The 20,904-nt window shown below is 40.5% G+C and overlaps 1 protein-coding gene across 1 annotated transcript; it reads left to right on the top strand.

Annotated features, from left to right (window-relative positions):
* The first annotated feature begins 8,065 nt into the window (after positions 1 to 8,065).
* Positions 8,066 to 20,638, top strand: LOC139733122 (ciliary microtubule inner protein 6-like). The gene is made up of 4 exons (XM_071643965.1): positions 8,066 to 8,319; positions 9,613 to 10,007; positions 16,491 to 16,603; positions 17,620 to 20,638. The coding sequence occupies exons 1-4, from the start codon at positions 8,258 to 8,260 to the stop codon at positions 17,941 to 17,943; spliced, it is 894 nt and encodes a 297-aa protein (XP_071500066.1). The 5' UTR covers positions 8,066 to 8,257; the 3' UTR covers positions 17,944 to 20,638.
* Positions 20,639 to 20,904: the final 266 nt, after the last annotated feature.

The raw sequence follows: 20,904 nt of genomic DNA, 5'->3' as shown, positions 1-20,904 counted from the left end.
CCGGAAGTGGGGGGGGGGGGGGCGGCCGCCCCCCCCCCCCCCCCCCCCAATCCAAAAAGTGGGGGGGGGGGGGGCAAAACGCACTTTTGCCCCCCCAAAAAGCCCCCCCCCCCCCCCAAAAAAAAATAAAAAATAAAAATAAAAATAAAAAAAATAACGATAATAATAAAAATAAATGAATAAACAAAGAAAATGAAATAAGTATGTATATATATGAATAAAAGGGAAAAAATATGGCTACAAACGGCAGCTTTTGAACTGTAAAATGTCAAAATTTTCAAGCTCGCTCGCTTCGCTCGCTCGCATCCGGCCGTTGAGCCCGGTGCGCCTCCCCCTTAATTTCTAAAGCGAAAAACATAGCTACGACGGCAGTTGTTGGACTCTAGAATGTCAAAATTTTCAAGCTCGCTCGCTTCGCTCGCTCGCATTGAATCGTTATGCCATTCTTCTAATGTTGCTGACAGTAATTGCCAGTAGTTGCGCCCGATGCCCCCGCCCCTTAATTTCCAAAGCGCAAATTAAATATAGCTGCAAACGGGAGTTTTGGGACTGTAAAATGTCAAAATTTTCAAGCTCACTCGCTTCGCTCGCTCGCATTGAATCGTTATGCCACTCTCCTAATGTTGCTGCCAGTAATTGCCAGCAGTTGCGCCCGATGCCCCACCCCCCTCAATTTCCAAAGCGAAAGGTATAGTTACAAACGGGAGCTTTTGGACTGTAACATGTCAAAATTTTCAAGCTCGCTCGCTTCGCTCGCTCGCATTGAATCGTTATGCCACTCTCCAAACGTTGCTGCCAGTAATTGCGAGCAGTTGCGCCCGATGCCCCCCCCTTAATTTCCAAAGCGAAAGATATAGCTACAAACGGGAGTTTTGGGACTGTAAAATGTCAAAATTCTCAAGCGCGCTCGCTTTGCTCGCTCGCATTGAATCGTTATGCCATTCTCCTAATGTTGCTGCCAGTAATTGCCAGCAGTTGCGCCCGATGCGCCGCCCCATTAATTTCCAAAGTGAATGATATAGCTACAAACCCCAGCTTTGGGACTGTATAATGTCAAAATTTTCAAGCTTGCTCGCTTCGCTCGCTCGCATTGAATCGTTATGCCATTCTCCTAATGTTGCTGCCAATAATTGCCAGCAGTTGCGCTCGATGCGCCCCCATTTATTTCCAAAGCGAAATATACAGCTACAATTAAAACTCCAGTTTTGGAACTGTAGAATATCAAAATGTTCAAGCTCGCTCGCTTCGCTCCCTCGCATTTTATTGTTGTGCCATTCACCTTGAATATGTTGCTGACAGTATATAATTTGTCGATCGTTTCACACCGTCATTCCATAATCCATGTAAGGAAAACTTACAATGTTGCTCAATGACTGCGTTGTTGAATGTATCACATTCCGTAATGTATTGTAGTCCCATTATTGCTCACGTACACACGCACAAGCATACAGACAGTCAAAATCACTTTATGGTTCCCCCCATGTTTCGACCCACCGTACGCCACTTCATATATATATATATATATATATATATATATGTGTGTGTGTGTGTGTGTGTGTGTGTGTGTATATGTATATTGTGTAACATATGCATGGTCTAATCTTGAGCCCCCTCCAATGTTTGCCCCCCCCCCCCCCCCCCCCCAATCCAAAACTGCTTCCGGCGCGCCTGTCTGGGAGGTGGGGAAGTCTCTTCCAACCTCCCCGGCATGTAGAAATGGCAGAGAGAATACTCATGACAACATAGCAACAGCAATGTGCGGCAAAGCACACTGGTATGTGCGTGCACCCATGCATGCAGCCATTTTACACTTGCCAGACTGAGATAAAAACAAAGGAGGAGGGGGGGGGGGGGGGGGGGGGTCTCTGTCATGAGAGAGCTAACCGTTGGTAATGCTCGGTATGGCAGTCAAATCCTAAGAGGATTAAGATAGCAGCTTCTCTTGTGTAAACATTCAAAACGGTGAGTTCAATTTAGACGAGGTGTTCTCGTCATGTTTGAGCTAAGTTGAATGAAAAATAAAGTTCGTAAATCACACAAATCGCTAAAATCATGACATTTTTAAATTTAGTTCCCGCGTAAATTCCCCGTTCGCACAGCTCTATACTAGTCGGCTAACTTCAGTTCTAGATTGTGTATATCGCGTTTACCAAGATCTCTCGCGAAGAGTGAGTTTTATTTTAGTGACAACTTGAAATTCGGCGTCAATATTGATACTTCTCGATTACCAATTTCGTTCAAATATGATACGGTATTTTGAAATATGCTTAGAAGTATATCCTGTAATTTTGGTGCGATTTGGTTCAGCGAAATTTGAGACAGCTGCATGGATAGGACAGTACACAAGTGCCGCCTGCTAGCTAAATTGGGCCTAAGCGTCGTCTGCTACTCTGCACGATTTAACGCACGCGTATGCGAGGGCTTGTAAACAGTGAAACATTTGGCACCTGTGACATCACGACATCCGGGCTCGTCAGCTCATTAGCATAATTCTCGCCCAAAAATTTCCATTTTCAACATGAAATTACGGACTAAATCGTTATGAAATTTTGATTCTGTTTACACCGCTGGGTCTTTTAGAATGAAAAGAACAACATATAAAAAAATAAAAAACCGGTACAATGCCCTTTTAAACAAGATCCTAACAGTATCCTCATTCAAATACACAAAGGATCTCCTAATAATTCCTAACAGCAAAATTCTCGTTCTTCAAAATAAATCCCTTAATCGAAAGAAAGCTACCGCTATAATTTTAAAATCTTTTTAAAATAATAAAAATACCACTAGCTATGGAAGTGAATGATGTTTCTAGGTGTACTGAGTTTGTACTTAGCTCTCTTTTGTATCGTGATGTAGGGTAGCCATTTTGTGTCCATTTTTATCGCGCGCCTTACGGGCTCACACCCGTAAATACAAGGGAATGCCCCAGGCCCCTTCACAAATTCGTACCAAAGATACCAAAATAAATGAAGAAAAAAATTGATTAAAAATCAATGATGTAGTTTGGCAAAAAACTGAATAGCTGTAGATATTGAGTATGAATTCCTCTACAAATTGCATTTTGGTTGGAAGATCAAAGCTTTTCTGGTGGAATTTGAGGGGACTATATTTCATTGGGTACGTGTACGGAAAATGGGTGATTTTTTGAGTGCTAAGAACTCGTAGTCTGCTGGCTTTGCGGACCCCTGGACAGAATTTGAACTGAATTATCCACCCTGAGAATTTGATGGATGAAAGGGTATATCTAACTTATCCAGGTTAGTGAAGCTGAAACACCTCATTTCTCCAAGCTGTTTTACAGAATTTTTTGAAATTTGATTTTTAACACACATCCCTATAGTATGGGGAAATATTTATGGGTGTGAGCCCTATAGGCCTAAAGGATGCGGTTCGGTGTAAAAATGGCAGAGGTAAAAATGGCAGAGGTAAAAATGGCAGAGGTAAAAATGGCAGGGGTAAAAATGGCAGAGGTAAAAATGGCAGAGGTAAAAATGGCAGAGGTAAAAATGGCAGAGGTAAAAATGGCAGAGGTAAAAATGGAAGGGGTAAAAATGGCAGGGGTAAAAATGGCAGAGGTAAAAATGGCAGGGGTAAAAATGGCAGGGGTAAAAATGGCAGAGGTAAAAATGGCAGAGGTAAAAATGGCAGAGGTAAAAATGGCAGAGGTAAAAATGGCAGAGGTAAAAATGGCAGAGGTAGAAATGGCAGGGGTAAAAATGGCAAAGGTAAAAATGGCAGAGGTAAAAATGGCAGAGGTGAAAATGGCAGAGGTAAAATGTTAGAAGTAATGAGAGCGATTTCGTCAGAGATAAACGTATGAAGAGGTTTTGAATGATAACCTAGCCAGAGCAAACTTATTTATCGAATCATCAAATCCAAACTGCAGATTTGAAGAATGTTTATTGAATTATGTTTTAAAAAGATTAGAGCACTCTCATTATTCTGAGTTTGATTCAAGTACAGTGGCGTAATCTGTCTGTTCAGAGGTATGATAAACCAGCTAAGAGCCTAGTAGGCCTATGGGAAATTATTTTTATTATTCAGTATTATTATTATTATTATTACATTATTATTAGACAAAACAGAGTCTTTTCAAGTATTTTGTAGGCAATAATGTGATGATGACACCCCCATAATCAAAGATTACTGCCTGCCCCTAGGTATTCATCTTATGAAGAACTGATCCACACTACATCAGAGACTCCAACTCTCCCGTTTTCGACGGGAGATCTCCCGCCGAAAACCCATTTTTGCAAAATCTCCCGTTCTCCCGTTTGAGATTTGATTTCTCCCGCCCTGGCTCTGTGTCTCCCGTTGGAAAGGATTTCTTACTTATTGCTATTGTATGTTGAAAAAAAATAAGCCTTACATAGCACCAGAGAGCATCTAGAACCCTAGGAACTTTGCGCTTCGCACACATCAACTTGGAGTCTCCCGTTTGCTAGGGGTTTCAGGCGGGAGAATCTCCAGATCAGAAGGTGCTTTGGGTTGGAGTCTCTGCTACATTTGTATTTTTTTTAAAAAACCTCAAAGGGCATGAGTTTCAAAAATGTCCCTTTGAGAAGCTTTATGACCCTTGAATGTGTAATTTCCCATATGATGTACATTGTAGGTGCAAATCTCATCAAAAACACATTTATGATGTTTAAAAGTCAAATGAGAAATATGACCTCCACTATAGATGCATGCAATGCACACAAGTCTATGGGAAGTATTCATCCCATACAAACTCTGCTGGTTTATGTTGATCTATTGTGTCAGATCTCTTCCTCCCTCCCCCCTTCCCCTTCCTACCCCCCCCCCCCCCCAACTCTGTTTGGCTACAATTTGTTTTCTTATTATGTTATTGTGGTATAGATACTAGTGAGTAGATCTTTGTACATAGCAGGCATCAGTATCACACAACTTTGAATGACTGTGTTATTTTAATGTAGGCCCTATTTCTTTGTTTGGCTACCACTGAAACAGGTCAAACTTCATAAAGTTAGTCTGTTTGACAAAACAGAGTCTTTTCAAGTATTTTGTAGGCAATAATGTGATGATGACACCCCCATAATCAAAAATTACTGCCTGCCCCTAGGTATTCATCTTATGAAGAACTGATCCACACTACATTTGTATTTTTTTTAAAAACCTCAAAGGGCATGAGTTTCAAAAATGTCCCTTTGAGATTTAAGCTTTATGACCCTTGAATGTGTAATTTCCCATATGATGTAGGTGCAAATCTCATCAAAAACACATTTATGATGTTTAAAAGTCAAATGAGAAATATGACCTCCACTATAGGGCTCACACCCGTAAATACAAGGGAATGCCCCAGGCCCCTTCACAAATTCGTACCAAAGATACCAAAATAAATGAAGAAAAAAATTGATTAAAAATCAATGATGTAGTTTGGCAAAAAACTGAATAGCTGTAGATATTGAGTATGAATTCCTCTACAAATTGCATTTTGGTTGGAAGATCAAAGCTTTTCTGGTGGAATTTGAGGGGACTATATTTCATTGGGTACGTGTACGGAAAATGGGTGATTTTTTGAGTGCTAAGAACTCGTAGTCTGGCTTTGCGGACCCTTGGACAGAATTTGAACTGAATTATCCACCCTGAGAATTTGATGGATGAAAGGGTATATCTAACTTATCCAGGTTAGTGAAGCTGAAACACCTCATTTCTCCAAGCTGTTTTACAGAATTTTTTGAAATTTGATTTTTAACACACATCCCTATGGGGAAATATTTATGGGTGTGAGCCCTATAGAGGATGCATGCAATGCACACAAGTATATGGGATGTATTCATCCCATACAAACTCTGCTGGTTTATGTTGATCTATTGTGTCAGATCTCTTCCTCCCTCCCCCCTTCCCCTTCCTACCCACCCCCCCCCCCCCCCCAACTCTGTTTGGCTACAATTTGTTTTCTTATTATGTTGTTGTGGTATAGATAGATCTTTGTACATAGCAGGCATCAGTATCACACAACTTTGAATGACTGTGTTATTTTAATGTATTTCTTTGTTTGGCTACCACTGAAACAGGTCAAACTTCATAAAGTTAGTCTGTTTGACAAAACAGAGTCTTTTCAAGTATTTTGTAGGCAATAATGTGATGATGACACCCCCATAATCAAAGATTACTGCCTGCCCCTAGGTACCGTATTCATCTTATGAAGAACTGATCCACACTACATTTGTATTTTTTTTTTAAACCTCAAAGGGCATGAGTTCCAAAAATGTCCCTTTGAGAAGCTTTATGACCCTTGAATGTGTAATTTCCCATATGATGTACATTGTAGGTGCAAATCTCATCAAAAACACATTTATGATGTTTAAAAGTCAAATGAGAAATATGACCTCCACTATAGAGGATGCATGCAATGCACACAAGTCTATGGGAAGTATTCATCCCATACAAACTCTGCTGGTTTATGTTGATCTATTGTGTCAGATCTCTTCCTCCCTCCCCCCTTCCCTTCCTACCACCCCCCCCCCCCCCCCAACTCTGTTTGGCTACAATTTGTTTTCTTATTATGTTGTTGTGGTATAGATAGATCTTTGTACATAGCAGGCATCAGTATCACACAACTTTGAATGACTGTGTTATTTTAATGTATTTCTTTGTTTGGCTACCACTGAAACAGGTCAAACTTCATAAAGTTAGTCTGTTTGACAAAACAGAGTCTTTTCAAGTATTTTGTAGGCAATAATGTGATGATGACACCCCCATAATCAAAGATTACTGCCTGCCCCTAGGTACCAGTATTCACCTTATGAAGAACTGATCCACACTACATTTGTATTTTTTTTAAAAACCTCAAAGGGCATGAGTTTCAAAAATGTCCCTTTGAGATTTAAGCTTTATGACCCTTGAATGTGTAATTTCCCATATGATGTACAACAGTAGGTGCAAATCTCATCAAAAACACATTTATGATGTTTAAAAGTCAAATGAGAAATATGACCTCCACTATAGGGCTCACACCCGTAAATACAAGGGAATGCCCCAGGCCCCTTCACAAATTCGTACCAAAGATACCAAAATAAATGAAGAAAAAAATTGATTAAAAATCAATGATGTAGTTTGGCAAAAAACTGAATAGCTGTAGATATTGAGTATGAATTCCTCTACAAATTGCATTTTGGTTGGAAGATCAAAGCTTTTCTGGTGGAATTTGAGGGGACTATATTTCATTGGGTACCGGTACGTGTACGGAAAATGGGTGATTTTTTGAGTGCTAAGAACTCGTAGTCTGGCTTTGCGGACCCTTGGACAGAATTTGAACTGAATTATCCACCCTGAGAATTTGATGGATGAAAGGGTATATCTAAACAGAGACTCCAACTTTCCCGTTTTCGACGGGAGATCTCCCGCCGAAATCCCATTTTTGCAAAATCTCCCGTTCTCCCGCTTGAGATTTAATTTCTCCCGCCCTGGCTCTGTGTCTCCCGCTTGAAATGATTTCTTACTTAATATCATTGTATGTTGAAAAAAGTAGCCTTAGATAGCATAAGAGAGCATCTAGAACCCTAGAGCAAGGAACTTCGCACATATCAAATTGGAGTCTCCCGTTTGCTAGGGGTTTCAGGCGGAAGAATCTCCCGATCAGAAGGTGCTTAGGGTTGGAGTCTCTGTCTAAACTTATCCAGGTTAGTGAAGCTGAAACACCTCATTTCTCCACGGCTGTTTTACAGAATTTTTTGAAATTTGATTTTTAACACACATCTCTATGGAGAAATATTTATGGGTGTGAGCCCTTACTAGCACAGAGTTCTGTGCTTACTAGTACAGCATTGTACTAATAGTAAGTGTACCATGGTACACCGCTTACCTCGCCTCGTACCGGTTTGTTGTATTCATCTCTAAGCAACGGGCACGATGGGGGCCGCAGCGTAGTACTACCGCAGTAATCAATGCCTCATATTGTATGCATACGCAACTCATGCCGCGCTGTCAAGTCAACATGCACAACAAACGTACCGTATGTACACTGTATGTAGCGACTGTGTAGCGATGGGAGACGTCAGCGCTTTACAGCGTCGTCATCAAGTCACCTGTGTAGCTACAGTAGCTAGCTGTTACCTCAGCCAGCCTCAACAAGTCGACAAGTGGGTCACCAATGCAATGCCGTTTGTTGATCATCTTTAAAATCATTGCTCTACTCGCGTGCAGACTACACCGCATTAAGACTCTACATTTCTGGAAAAGATAGACTATAAAATTTAAGAGAAGGATCTAGACCCAGTCTATTTTATTCATCAAAATGACTACGTATATGCCACCAATTAAGCGGAAGAAACGGGCAGCGAATATTCCACCTGCCGGGTAAGCTGGGTGACTGGGTCTCATTTCATGGAAGATCTTTATTTTTAATTTAACTAGACCTATGTTCAGATCTAAATAGCAAAGTCTAGAATCGTTGTCAAATGATCTTGCACTCGTAGTTCTCGCTAGTATTTCAGTGATTTAGGATGTCTAGGGATAGGACCAAAGACGCTTAACTAATTTGAAAGGACTAGCCTGACCAGACCGCTGTGCACAGCACATGGGTCAATAGTCAGGGGTCAAAGGTCAAGGTCAACTCAAAATTTTACTGTTTCCCTCATATATTAATATATGCAATGCTTGCATTATTAGTTTAAAAACTTAATATATACATGCATTACCTAATGGAGATTCTCTGGAAAATTTCCAGCCAGAAGGTCAAAGGTCAAAGGTTGAGGGTCAAAGGTAAGGTTTGAATGAAAAAAAAAAATCTATTTTGTACTGTAATTACACTCTGTCTTCATACCTTGAAAATTACTCAATGCATTAACTTATAACAGGGTCGGTCAGAAGTCAAAGTAAAGATCCTCAATTCCCCAAATATGGGTACCTGCACTGTTAGACAATTAGCAAACCCAGTTTGAGGAAAGTGAACATTCAAGACATTTCTGACAAACCTGTCATATCAATATTTTGCCAGTTATGTAAAATTGTCATCACACATTGTACTATACAACTATTGGGAGAATCATTGCATGCATTATGGCGGAGGCATCAGTCGCCATAGCGACATAACTATGATTCAAGACATCCCATATTTTGTTATTGTCATTGTGTGTTTTGTTTTGTCTTGTCTTGTCTTGTCCTGTTCTTACGTTTTACTTCAATTTGAACACACTATAGATAATTGAAATTGAACGAATGATTTTAGGTCAGCTAAAAATAAGGGACATCTCCTTTCTGGCTGCTACCTACCATAGCATATCTGTTAAACCTATGTATGTGTAATTGTCAATCTATTTCTGTTGTATTTTTTCCTTTTCACTGTATTATTGATATGTTTGTAATCGTATCCGAATATGTATTGTTTTTTAATATGTTCCCTTGCTTTGGTGAAATAAAGAAACTTGAAACTTGAAACTTGAAACACAACACTGGGAAGAGGAGAACGTCCAGCTCAAGCGTCATCTCAAATGTCCGCGCCGCAAATCTAAAGCTCCCTACTGCCAAAATTAGGAGTTCCAGAAAATCATCTATTCATGTTCTTCTTCACAGTCTTTAAAAAAAAAAAATACTTCCATTAAAGGTCCTTACCATAAAGACTATGCATTGTGTCTAATATCTTTTTTCCAGTCTCAACTCCACAAGGAGGGTGTTTGGTAACTACGATGGTGATGCCCAAGCTAATGGCTCACATTATGCAACCAACTTCCAAGGGAAGAGGCATTCTAGTCAGCCAAAGCCTTGTGTGGGTTCCTCAACCAGACATAACAAACCACATCCGGTAGGTGTTGGCTTCCTGCAGCAAGACTGTGCCACCCTTAACCAGCCCATCTGTGATGTCAAGACCAAGGTGGATCCCGAAGATGTCCACTGGTGGCCATCCAGGGCAAACCAGAACACCAACACAATCCCAGTGTACACCAAAGACACAGTCAGTCGGGGTGACTTCCGCAAGCATGCAGATCCACCACCGAGACAGACTAGACATGGAAGTAATCCTAACAAAGTAGCTGCACAAGGCCCAGGTATGTCAAAAAAAAAGCTGCAATGTAGCTGCTTGTAGTTCTCATGTACATTGAACATGAAAGGGTTTGGTTGTATTACATGTGATGTACCACGTACCTAAGAACCCACACAGTGAGCTATCACTTCTGTGTTAGCAGTTGTGATACAGTTGTATGTGTCAGGGTGCACTGTTATCATTTTCCACTCAGGTTGAGTATTAGTGAGGGGCATATCGTGGAGTGTATTGCGGGAAGGGAGAACGGTGAGAGAGGCCGTTCAAGAAATGGCTGCGCAAAGGCTAGGGACCTTGTGACATAGAGCCCTGAATAAAGTTGTTCCGATGGGATATCCTGTCTGAAATCTGTAGTTTTGTGTAATGTGAATTCTAACCCTTTCAAACATGCCCTGGCCCCTAGTCATGGAATTCATCCTCCAAAACTATTTTGGTTTCCTCTCTCATTTGTGAAATTCTGTTTTTTATCAGTGATAGGTAACCAGCAGTTGGGTCATGTGCAATTGAAAAACTCAGTGTGATCATTACCGCGTTTACACGTAGCCCCAGCTTGCGGATTTTCGAGCGTTCCGTGTACATTACCCCAGCTCGCGGATCAGACTTGCCTCGTGGGGTAAAATTCGACCGATACCCACAATGCTTCGCGAGCCAGACCACGTACCTGTAAACAACAATTACGCGCGCTCATTTCAATACCGGTGACAGCTGATCGATGTAGAATCATGTAGCTCCACGTAAAACAATCACAAATTTGAGAAGAGAGCAGTTCGAGAAGAGAGCAACAATTGCATGCAAGAGGCGAGGCTGCACGTACTTACATGTACTATGCATGTGTGATGTATTTACAACAAGGGTCAGTGCAGTTCAGTATGTGTACGTATTCAAATTTGTGCATGGTACGTGTATGTAGCCACATGTACAATAGGTGACATTACATCATGGATCTGTAATGTTACTAGTTTATGCTTACAACGTTTACTCCATGGTTATAATGCTCATCGCGATAATCTCCACCGTACCCATCTGTGTACAGGCGACATTTTGCGCACTCTAACCGGAAGTTCACCCACCAATTGCTGGGGCAGATTCGCCTTTCTGTTTACACGGACAAAAAATTGCCGGGCCTACCCCAGCTCGCGGGTCAAATCCTACAACTTTACTGGGGCAAAAAAGCTGGGACAGTCCCACCTCGCGGGGCAGGGTAATTGCGTTTACACGTAGAGAAAAAGGCGAGTCTGCCCCAGCTCGCGGGTTCGACCCGGGAGCTGGGGCTACGTGTAAACGCGGTATTAATTAGTCAAAGTTTTGCAAAAAGTTGAACTTGGACGGACTGCCACTTTAATATTCATTCCACTATGAATTCAAATGTTATATACAAGGCTCAATACTAGTGCTGATCGGGGGGGGGGGGGGGGGGGGGGGGGGGAATCTTGTCCAAACCGAAAAGACAAAGTTTAGATACGATTGCAGTGAAGTCTAAGAAGCAACAACAAAAGCACCATGCACCTACAGTGCATCTGGCAAGGAGCGGAGACAGTCCTAGGCTGTTGATGGCCGGAGTAGCATTTCATACCAGCTGTCTCAGTGCCAGAGCCAGCCTAAGAAAGGTACCTGAGCTAAGAGAACATTATGTAATTGATATTGAGATAGAACAATGGTGCAAGTCCATGTGAATATAACAATTGTGTATGCAGTGTAGTCATGAGATTACACTCAGCTCAGATTGTAAATCAGGGGGGCATTTCATGAAGGAACTTGTTGGATAAAATAGCTGACAAGTCAATTATATCCGACAAGTTTTGAGAAATTCTTTAGTCTGATTGGCTGATTTCTCTGAACTTGTCAGATATAATTGACTTGTCAGATATTTTATCCGACAAGTTCCTTCATGAAATGCCCCCCAGGGCTGCCAACAATGGAAACTACTCTAGTTGAGAGTGAGACTCCCATAGGCCAATGCTATAATTTAGGAGTCAAAATGAGTGAGATCAATAGAAATGCATGCAAATGAAATAAAGTTTTAGAGTGAGAAAGGACCAAAATGAGTGAGTGTCACTCTCAATGGGTGAGAGTTGGCAGCCCTGTTGTAAATGCAGTAATCAGGTGATTGTGGGGGAAAAAAAAATTGAGGAAAAAATGAAATTGATTACAAATGTATCATGGCTGTTGACTGCTAACGCATAGTAAAAAAATTTACACAAAATAATTCAATTTCATGCATCAATTTGTTGTCTCAGCTGATCACAGAGAGTGTACATATATGTGACCCGCTACAACAAAACGATCCTAAAGTCGCTGACGGCTGAGCCGAGAAAATCGAGTTTGAAGTCTCATCATCAAAATTGGTCAAAACAATTAGATTTCTATTTTTGGCATAATTTTGTAGTCCAATGTTTTGTCTATCATCTGCCGAAATTTTGAAGCTAAGTGATCAAAGGAAAGGCAAGAAATCAGTGTTTTTCTGGGCCGTGATTTTCAGACTTTCAACGTAACAGAAACGTGTCCGAGGTTTTGGATTTTGCGCCGCAGCTAGATTCCGCCCCTAGCAACGAGAGAGAGATCTTATTGGTCAGTGCGTGGCATCCTAATTACTGATTGGTCATACGTAGACCGCTGGCGCTAAGCTTGAATGAACATTGCGGAGGTCGCTAGGAGCATGCCTTCTACATGTATTGTCAAGCGGTGAAAACTGTCTCGCCTCCCCCTTCATCATGATAGCGTCGGAAGGAAAACTTTGAAGGCGTTTTCTGGAAACTCTGATTTCCTCAACCACTTGACATGCGCTAATAAAATCATCGATATCTCCGCAACCGAGTACTTTTATGAGTTGTGCTGTATATGAAATTAAAGCAGAAGAGTAAGGGAATAATGTCATGCCATTTTCAAAAAAAAAAAATTGTCCTCCCCAACTTTTGGATCCTTTTGTTGTAGCGGGTCACATTTGTCATCTTCTCTGTTTCCTAGGCCTCTCCTATGCCTCATACATGTAGCACTGGAGAATTCAATGTCATTATAGCCTGTTAAATACTTTGATATGATCAACTGACATATAAATGAGGTCCTGCCCCTGGTATCGCTTTGCTCTGATGCATAATTTCTATACATGTACCCTGCTACATAAACTATGTGTAGCAGAACGTGTTTTTCTTCCAGAGAAGTGTACAGGATACCATTTGAAATATGTGACTCGTTCCTTCAAAAACAGCCACAAGTCTGATTCTTTGAGTTTTCTGTGAACAAGATATTTAGTTAGTTCAGTCTCAAAGCTTTTATTTGATGTACAATCCATTAAAAGACTCGCTTTACATCCAGAGATATTTCAAATCAAATGTGGCGAACATGAGAAAATTGCTATTAAAGGTTGCTCTCGGTTTATTTTTGTCCCCGCCGAACGAGTTCGAGCAGGGGACTATGAAACGGGCTCCGTACGTGTGTGTGTCCGTGTGTCCGTCCGTCCGTCCATCCGTCCGTCCGTCCGTGTGTGCGTCCGTGTGTGCGTCCGTGTGTGATCAAAATCTTCAATTTGCTACTTCTCTGTCATTTATGAGCCAATTTTGATTCTGTTTGCTTTATATGATAGCACCACATGGGAGCTTTGAAACTTCTACACAGAATTTCAGTCTTGACCTTTGACCTTGACCTTTGACCTATATTGTACATTTTGCTACAAAATGCTACTCCTTCGCCATTTCTAACCCGATTTCGATTCCGTTTGCTTTATGTGATGGCACTAGGTGAGGGCTTCAAAACTTCTACACAGAATTTTGACCTTTGACTTCTTTGACCTTTGACCTTGATTTTTGACCTGTATTGTACATTTTGCTACAAAATGCTACTCCTTTGCCATTTCTAACCCGATTTCGATTCCGTTTGCTTTATGTGATGGCGCTAGGTGAGGGCTTCAAAACTTCTACACAGAATTTTGACCTTTGACTTCTTTGACCTTTGACCTTGATTTTTGACCTGTATTGTACATTTTGCTACAAAATGCTACTCCTTCGCCATTTCTAACCCGATTTCGATTCCGTATGCTTTATGTGATGGCACTAGGTGAGGGCTTCAAAACTTGTACACAGAATTTTGACCTTTGACTTCTTTGACCTTTGACCTTGATTTTTTGACCTATATTGTACATTTTGCTACAAAATGCTACTCCTTCGCCATTTCTAACCCGATTTCGATTCCGTATGCTTTATGTGATGGCACTAGGTGAGGGCTTCAAAACTTGTACACAGAATTTTGACCTTTGACTTCTTTGACCTTTGACCTTGATTTTTTGACCTATATTGTACATTTTGCTACAAAATGCTACTCCTTCGCCATTTCTAACCCGATTTCGATTCCGTTTGCTTTATGTGATGGCACTAGGTGAGGGCTTCAACACTTCTACACAGAATTTTGACCTTTGACTTCTTTGACCTTTGACCTTGATTTTTTGACCTATATTGTACATTTTGCTACAAAATGCTACTCCTTCGCCATTTCTAACCCGATTTTGATTCCGTTTGCTTTATGTGATGGCACTAGGTGAGGACTTCAAAACTTCTACACAGAATTTTGACCTTTGACTTCTTTGACCTTTGACCTTGATTTTTGACCTATATTGTACATTTTGCTACAAAATGCTACTCCTTCGCCATTTCTAACCCGATTTCAATTCCGTTTGCTTTATGTGATGGCACTAGGTGAGGGCTTCAAAACTTCTACACAGAATTTTAACCTTTGACTTCTTTGACCTTTGACCTTGATTTTTGACCTATATTGTACATTTTGCTACTAAATGCTACTTCCGGCGGGGACATATATTACGCACCGCGTAATTTCTACTTTTCCTTGTTTGTTCTGAGATTGTCTGCCATATGGGACAAAAACTATCGCATACATGATAAAGTTACTTGTTAGCAGCATTAAGTTTTGTTGAACCATTACTTATGAAAATTCACACAATGCATCATACTCATAAAATTTCAGAAAGATTGAAGAAGGATTTCTGTCTTAATTAGTGTTAAGAAAAAGGGGGCTTGTCCAGTGGCTTGTGGCATATTTCATTTTGCTTATGACTCTGAGTATGTGACTTGGTCTCCAGTGCACCAGTACAACGCGGGGTACAACAGAGGCTGTGTTCATTTGAAAAGCACAAAAGCCGCAACATTTACAACTATTGGTCAAGCGAGAGGGCACCGGTGAATCAACAGTATAAGGACCACAACCAATTATGGGATTATGTCCGGTGAGCCGACAGGGCACCCACTGTCTATTCTTGCTTCAACTACGCTGAAGTTGTCTTTTCAATAGAAACAATGCTCTGGGTTTACGATCGAACGTGCTTTGTAACTTGCACTTGGGCAATGAACGACTGTAGTGAAATATGTCATCACCAGCCAATCAGCTTCGAGCAGTTCCTAGGGGCTGGGGCTTATGAAATCGCCTCACAAAGCCCTTGCTCAAGCTGAGCAGCAAAAATTGACTAGCCCCCCCCCCCCCCCCCCCCCCCCAAAAAAAAAACAAAAAACAAAAACAAAAAACAAAAAACAAAAAAAAACTGCCTATAATCAATTGTTTCACACTGTTCTGGTAAGAGTGACACCTTGAAATTTGAGCTAGTAGTAGATAAAACCCTATAGTTTCCCAACAGCCAAAAATCTTAATTAGACTTTTTATTGGTACCTCAACTATATTCTGATTTTTCTCCATTGTGGTGCCAGTGACTTGTGGCTGCTTTTGAAGTGACGGGTCACATATTATTCATCTTTTATGCACCTGTATTGCTAATCAAATTCAAGTTGGAAAATTATTACCTGTTAGCACAGCTTTGCTCAAGGATTATTAAATAACTTCATCATCAAAATCATGGACATCACAACAAGGGCTTCTTTATGAATATCTCTTTAAAAATCTAATTTTTAAAAAAAGTGTTTGGAAATGTCCATGAAAGTCATTATAATGTCCACCTGTCTGTTCTGTACCACTTCGTTACAAAATTGTCCAAATTTATATTAATCCCAGCTCTTGCAAACCTAGATTCAAATGCTATGAAAGACCTTGGTGGTCGAGAGTAATGAAAAATAGTTATTTGCATTGTCTTTTGATTTGTGCAGGTACATTTTCCTTTCAATTAAGTAAAAGAAAAAAAAAAGGGGGGGAGAAATCTACTTGCCTGGCAAAGGGTTTAGGAACAAAAGAAGGCACATGCATGGGGACCTACCTGTTATGTACTTTGAAAATATAACAATTGCAGACCATGCAAGTTTTCTGTTTGTAGAGTAAACTTGCAGGGGTAGCTATGAATACTAGAGCTTTCATCTCTCCAAATAAAATTGTTTCTGTTGATGGAATATTTTTACTTGTAAGTTTAGAAAGGTATATAAAAATATGTTATATTCTTTGACATCTTGGACCATAAGCATAAAACTTGAGACATGAGAATTAGTTTTTGTGTTGTGATCTAGTGTAAAAATCTACTAGTATTTCTTTTCCATTTCTATTACAGTTCCAATCACGAATTTGCCGAACCCTACTGGTCCAAGGTTACTGGTAGAACACATATCCTATGAACATGGCTATGATAGTAGGAAAGCAGACAACCAACCTCAAAGAGGAAAGGTAAGTGATCATCAGCAGAGATTTAGTAGCTATGTAATTAAATCATAATGCTGAAAAACTCAGTTCAAAGTTTATGATGGTATGAGCAATGTGCTTCTTGTCTGTGACACCATGCATACCCATTTACCACTACAGCCATTCACCAATAAAACAAAGTTCATTTTAATTTTGAAGTAATGGCAAGCTATTTTTCATAGTCTATGCAAAGGCAGCCAAAGATACCCACTGCCACATCTGCATAATTTACATTGTGATCAGTTTGGAGCCAAATGTCAGGATGTCAATAATAATACCGGTAATAATAATAATAGGTGGTAGTTATAATGCCCTTTACCACTCAGTCTGAGTGCTCACAGGGCATGAAAAGTCTCACACATAGCATAAAAGAAAGAGAGGAAAGAAAGAATTATGGAATTGAATCATTGACTAATCATATGCTAAATGAAATAGCTGTATTTTCAGTGCTGTCTTAAAAGAATCCACTGAGGAGAAAGTACGAATGTGTAAAGAAAGCTCGTTCCAGATAGAGGATCCTGCGTGAACAAAAGACTTGTCACCCCACATGGTTTTTACTTTGGGGCAGTTATGACACACCTCCCAAACCCATCCTCAACGTTTGTCAATCTCCATCCAGATTCATTCAGTGGTGATTAAATTGATTTCCATTATTGTTGTATGTATTGGATAGCTCTAATACTGGTATGACAAATCACCCTTTCACGTAAAAATGAGCAAATGGAATTCAGACTAATTCCCACTTCTGTAAATTCATACACTTTTTTGTTGTTGTTGTTGTGCTTGCCACATAGTGCATTAACACCGATAATCTCCATCACAAAGATTATTGTGGAGTAGTATAATGCTGATTTACTTTTGTAAACAAATGCATCATGAAGGTGAGCGGTTTTTTCATAGGGCACCATGTTACATATTAAGTTCAATCTTATTCCAAATGATCATTCATTGTGTTGGTAATCGCAATCATATCTCTTTCTCCCCCACCTGCAATGTCAAAGCTGCGTGGAAGCTTTGTATGGGATGTCCTGCATCCAATGGCTAAGGCTGACAGCACTGCAAGCAATGCTCAGACATTCGCTCCCGTTGCTGGGATTTTACTACCAGGCCGTGGAAGTGAGAACATGAGGAGCATTTTAAGCCATGACCTAATAGCAGAGCCCAACCAGGCCATCAGAAATGCACAGTTCCCCAGCAGAAGGAAGCCACTGAAGGCCATCACTGGGAAGATAGGGGGAAGTGAGGCACATGCAACAAGAACTGAAGCAAGGAGTGAAGGCATCAGACATGACACTCTCCTGCCATTACCTGCCATCATTACATGAATTCAATACAAGAAATCAATGGAAGAATTTCAATGGAAATGTTGCCTAGCTGTGGAAGTGACATGGTATGGATTGTCACTTCATACCGTTATTTATGTCTGTTAATCTATGAGTAATCCATGGTGTGATTACCAGTAGTGTGACTTACATGTCTAACTCCATGCCCCTCCTATTGTGTAGAGGGGCGATGAGGTACAGGGGCAGATGATGTTAAAGTGATCTGTATAGCTTGTCCCTGCACTGGTTTGGGGCTAGGTAAACATGTAGACAACACCAACAATCAACATATTTATGAAAGGGGTGTTTATCTCTGCGGGTATTCAAACATACCAAGATTGCTTGATTTGAAACACAATTGTAATTAAGCAAACTAGACTTGTGTTTCAAATTAAGCAAACTTGCGATGTCAATGCAATCTGGAATCACGGAGGGTGATTTGAAACTTAATTACAATCGTGTTTCAAATGACGGTCCAGAGATGTTTTTCAATCACATTTCACCAGAATTGAGCTACAAAACTAGCATGTGAACATAACTTAACTCCAATCATGTTATGGGGGCAGAGATTACGGTGAGCTTCCAATAGCTCCGGCAGAAAAGAGGCTCAAGAGTAATTGATGGGAACTTGGCAAGAAGCCAAACCTCCTCTCATCACTCTGAAATTCAAAACCGAGAATCCACCAAGCCTTGATTCCTGCTGTGTGAACGGATGATGATTTGAGTCGTAATTACAGTCGTGTTTGTAATCATGTTTCAAATTAAGCAAACTCGGTACGTGTAAAAAGGTCTTCTGTGAAGGCAGTTACAAAATCAAAATGATTCAACAATTCTTGTTGGATTCTAATGTAAACTGGCTTGCCAACCTTCCCATAGGCTTAAAAAAAGGGTGTGAATTGCATGTATCAGCTTTCTGTTTCCTGCATCCTATTCTTCTTCTGGGCTCAAACTTGCCTTTTATACCCTTATAATATTTGTATCTCTTTTCCCTAAATATATTTGATTCAATTCAATTCAAATTTCACTTAGTCTTTTTACCTTATTCTCTGTTTCAGATGAAAGTGATATGTATGTTCTTGAAACTGAAGTTGTTGAATTGAATTAAATTGAAAAACTCTCAATGAGAGTTACATACTGTTATTTGCACCTATGATGTCTTAGACCTGTGGTAGGAGAGAGAGCCAAGTGGTCTGCATCCAGTCACCCACAGTCATTTGCTTTCTTAAATCGCTTCTTTGTTAGTCTGTCACCAGCAGACAAAATCAAGTGACAATTTCTTGACCAACTACATTTCTTGGATAAGAAACAAGCAATCCCCAAAATGATTATACAGGTGTCCTGTGTGACATCAACACACAGTAATTGAAGGGGCAAATTCACACAGTAAATTGATTTTCTAATTCAGAATAAGATTATGACCACTGAAACAAGGTGGTGTGTGCTGAATGGGTTCTGGGTCAGGGGACAATGGGAAGTCACCACTGTAATAGGAATGGGGACTAGGAATGAGGGAAGCGATGAACTGTGTGTGCAGTCTCCCAAAAATTAAAGCTTTTCAAGGGAAACAAAGAAAAAAGGAAAGTCTGACAGGAAGCAAAATAAAAGATTATACAAACTCGAAGTAAAGAGAAGGGCTGAGCAAATTGAAGCCACAGAACCATCAGAAGAAATTTTACCACAAAGGTGCTAATTAATTTGCAAGCAGCCATATGTGCTACACATGAGCTAATTTTAAGTTTGAGGTTGACTCTTAGAGGTCTCTTGAAGCAAGAGTATTCTGATGAAGAGGCTTTCAGCAGTCCTTCAGTTTTAACATGTACAGTATTCATCGCATAATCGGGACAGGTTGGGAGTAGCAAACACGGCCCCTTTAAGCGGGTGCCCGATTTCGCGATGAGCACTCACCATACACTAGCGGCATACGACATGCATATGTAGTGCACACACACAAACACACACAAACACCTGCATACTGACGTACTGTACATGTACATGAATACACAACCACGCCAACCCCTCGGCGCGACCCTCTAGCTCATTCACAACTGAGGAAGATTGTGACATTCACACAGATCACAGTATATTGAAAGTTGAAACACTCGGAGACGAGGAATTTGGACTTTGCCCTCAAAGTGTATGACTGAGATTAAACAACGTATACAGCCTGAGCTGTGTGAGCGAGGCATGTTTTTTATTGGATGTGAGTAGGAATTGCAAGCGAGCACGTGCCTTTGCTTATGTAGGGGAGAAGAATGTTCGTGAAAGCATGTGTCTCGCAATGGCATGGATACTTATACACGGCGCTTTCGTGGCTATGCATGTACGTGTACTGGATGGACGGAGGTCAAAACACACCAGTCCGAAGCTTGCTTTGTAAGTTCGATGTTAACGACAACTGATAGGGAATCTTTGAAATATTGTTGTAGTATTTTGGTAGATTTTTTGTGTAAAATATCAACAAAATCAAAGATCGCTTGAAGAAAAATTGTCCCGTTTATCAGAGGTCCCCGCCCGATTATCCAGTGAAAATAACATGCATTGGAAATGTTTCTGGGAAGCGTATGTCATTTAAGCGAGGTTCCCGATTATCAGATGCCCGATTATGCGATGAATACTTTACGTGGAAGGAATTGTGTGCGCAAGGTACCTATTAGTCCATGGGCCAGGCCAGATATTGGTACCACCTGAGGTGGCAAAACCTTTTTGGTGTCATTTTGTTAGTCGGGCATACGTAGATATGCTTATCAAGCTATGATAGCATTTCCAAATGAGTAGCTTAGTCATAGTAAATTAATTTTTAGCCAATTTGGTCTCGTTTTTATATCCCTATACTTCTGAATCGAGACTAACCGCTATACAAAGAAGAGCACTGTCTTCTGCATGTCCGCAGGTGTTCTGTTGTAAACGCAGTGCGCTTAGTCTTTATTCAAGGCAGCGAAGGGAATATCCAAAGGGTTATGATGT

The sequence above is a fragment of the Diadema antillarum genome, unplaced genomic scaffold, assembly GCF_040938485.1.
Source record: "Diadema antillarum isolate AM-2024a unplaced genomic scaffold, OU_Dant_1.0 seq00000461_RagTag, whole genome shotgun sequence".
Lineage (NCBI taxonomy): Eukaryota > Metazoa > Echinodermata > Echinoidea > Diadematoida > Diadematidae > Diadema > Diadema antillarum.
Note: the sequence above shows the minus strand (reverse complement) of the source record. Positions and strands in the feature narration are given on the sequence as shown.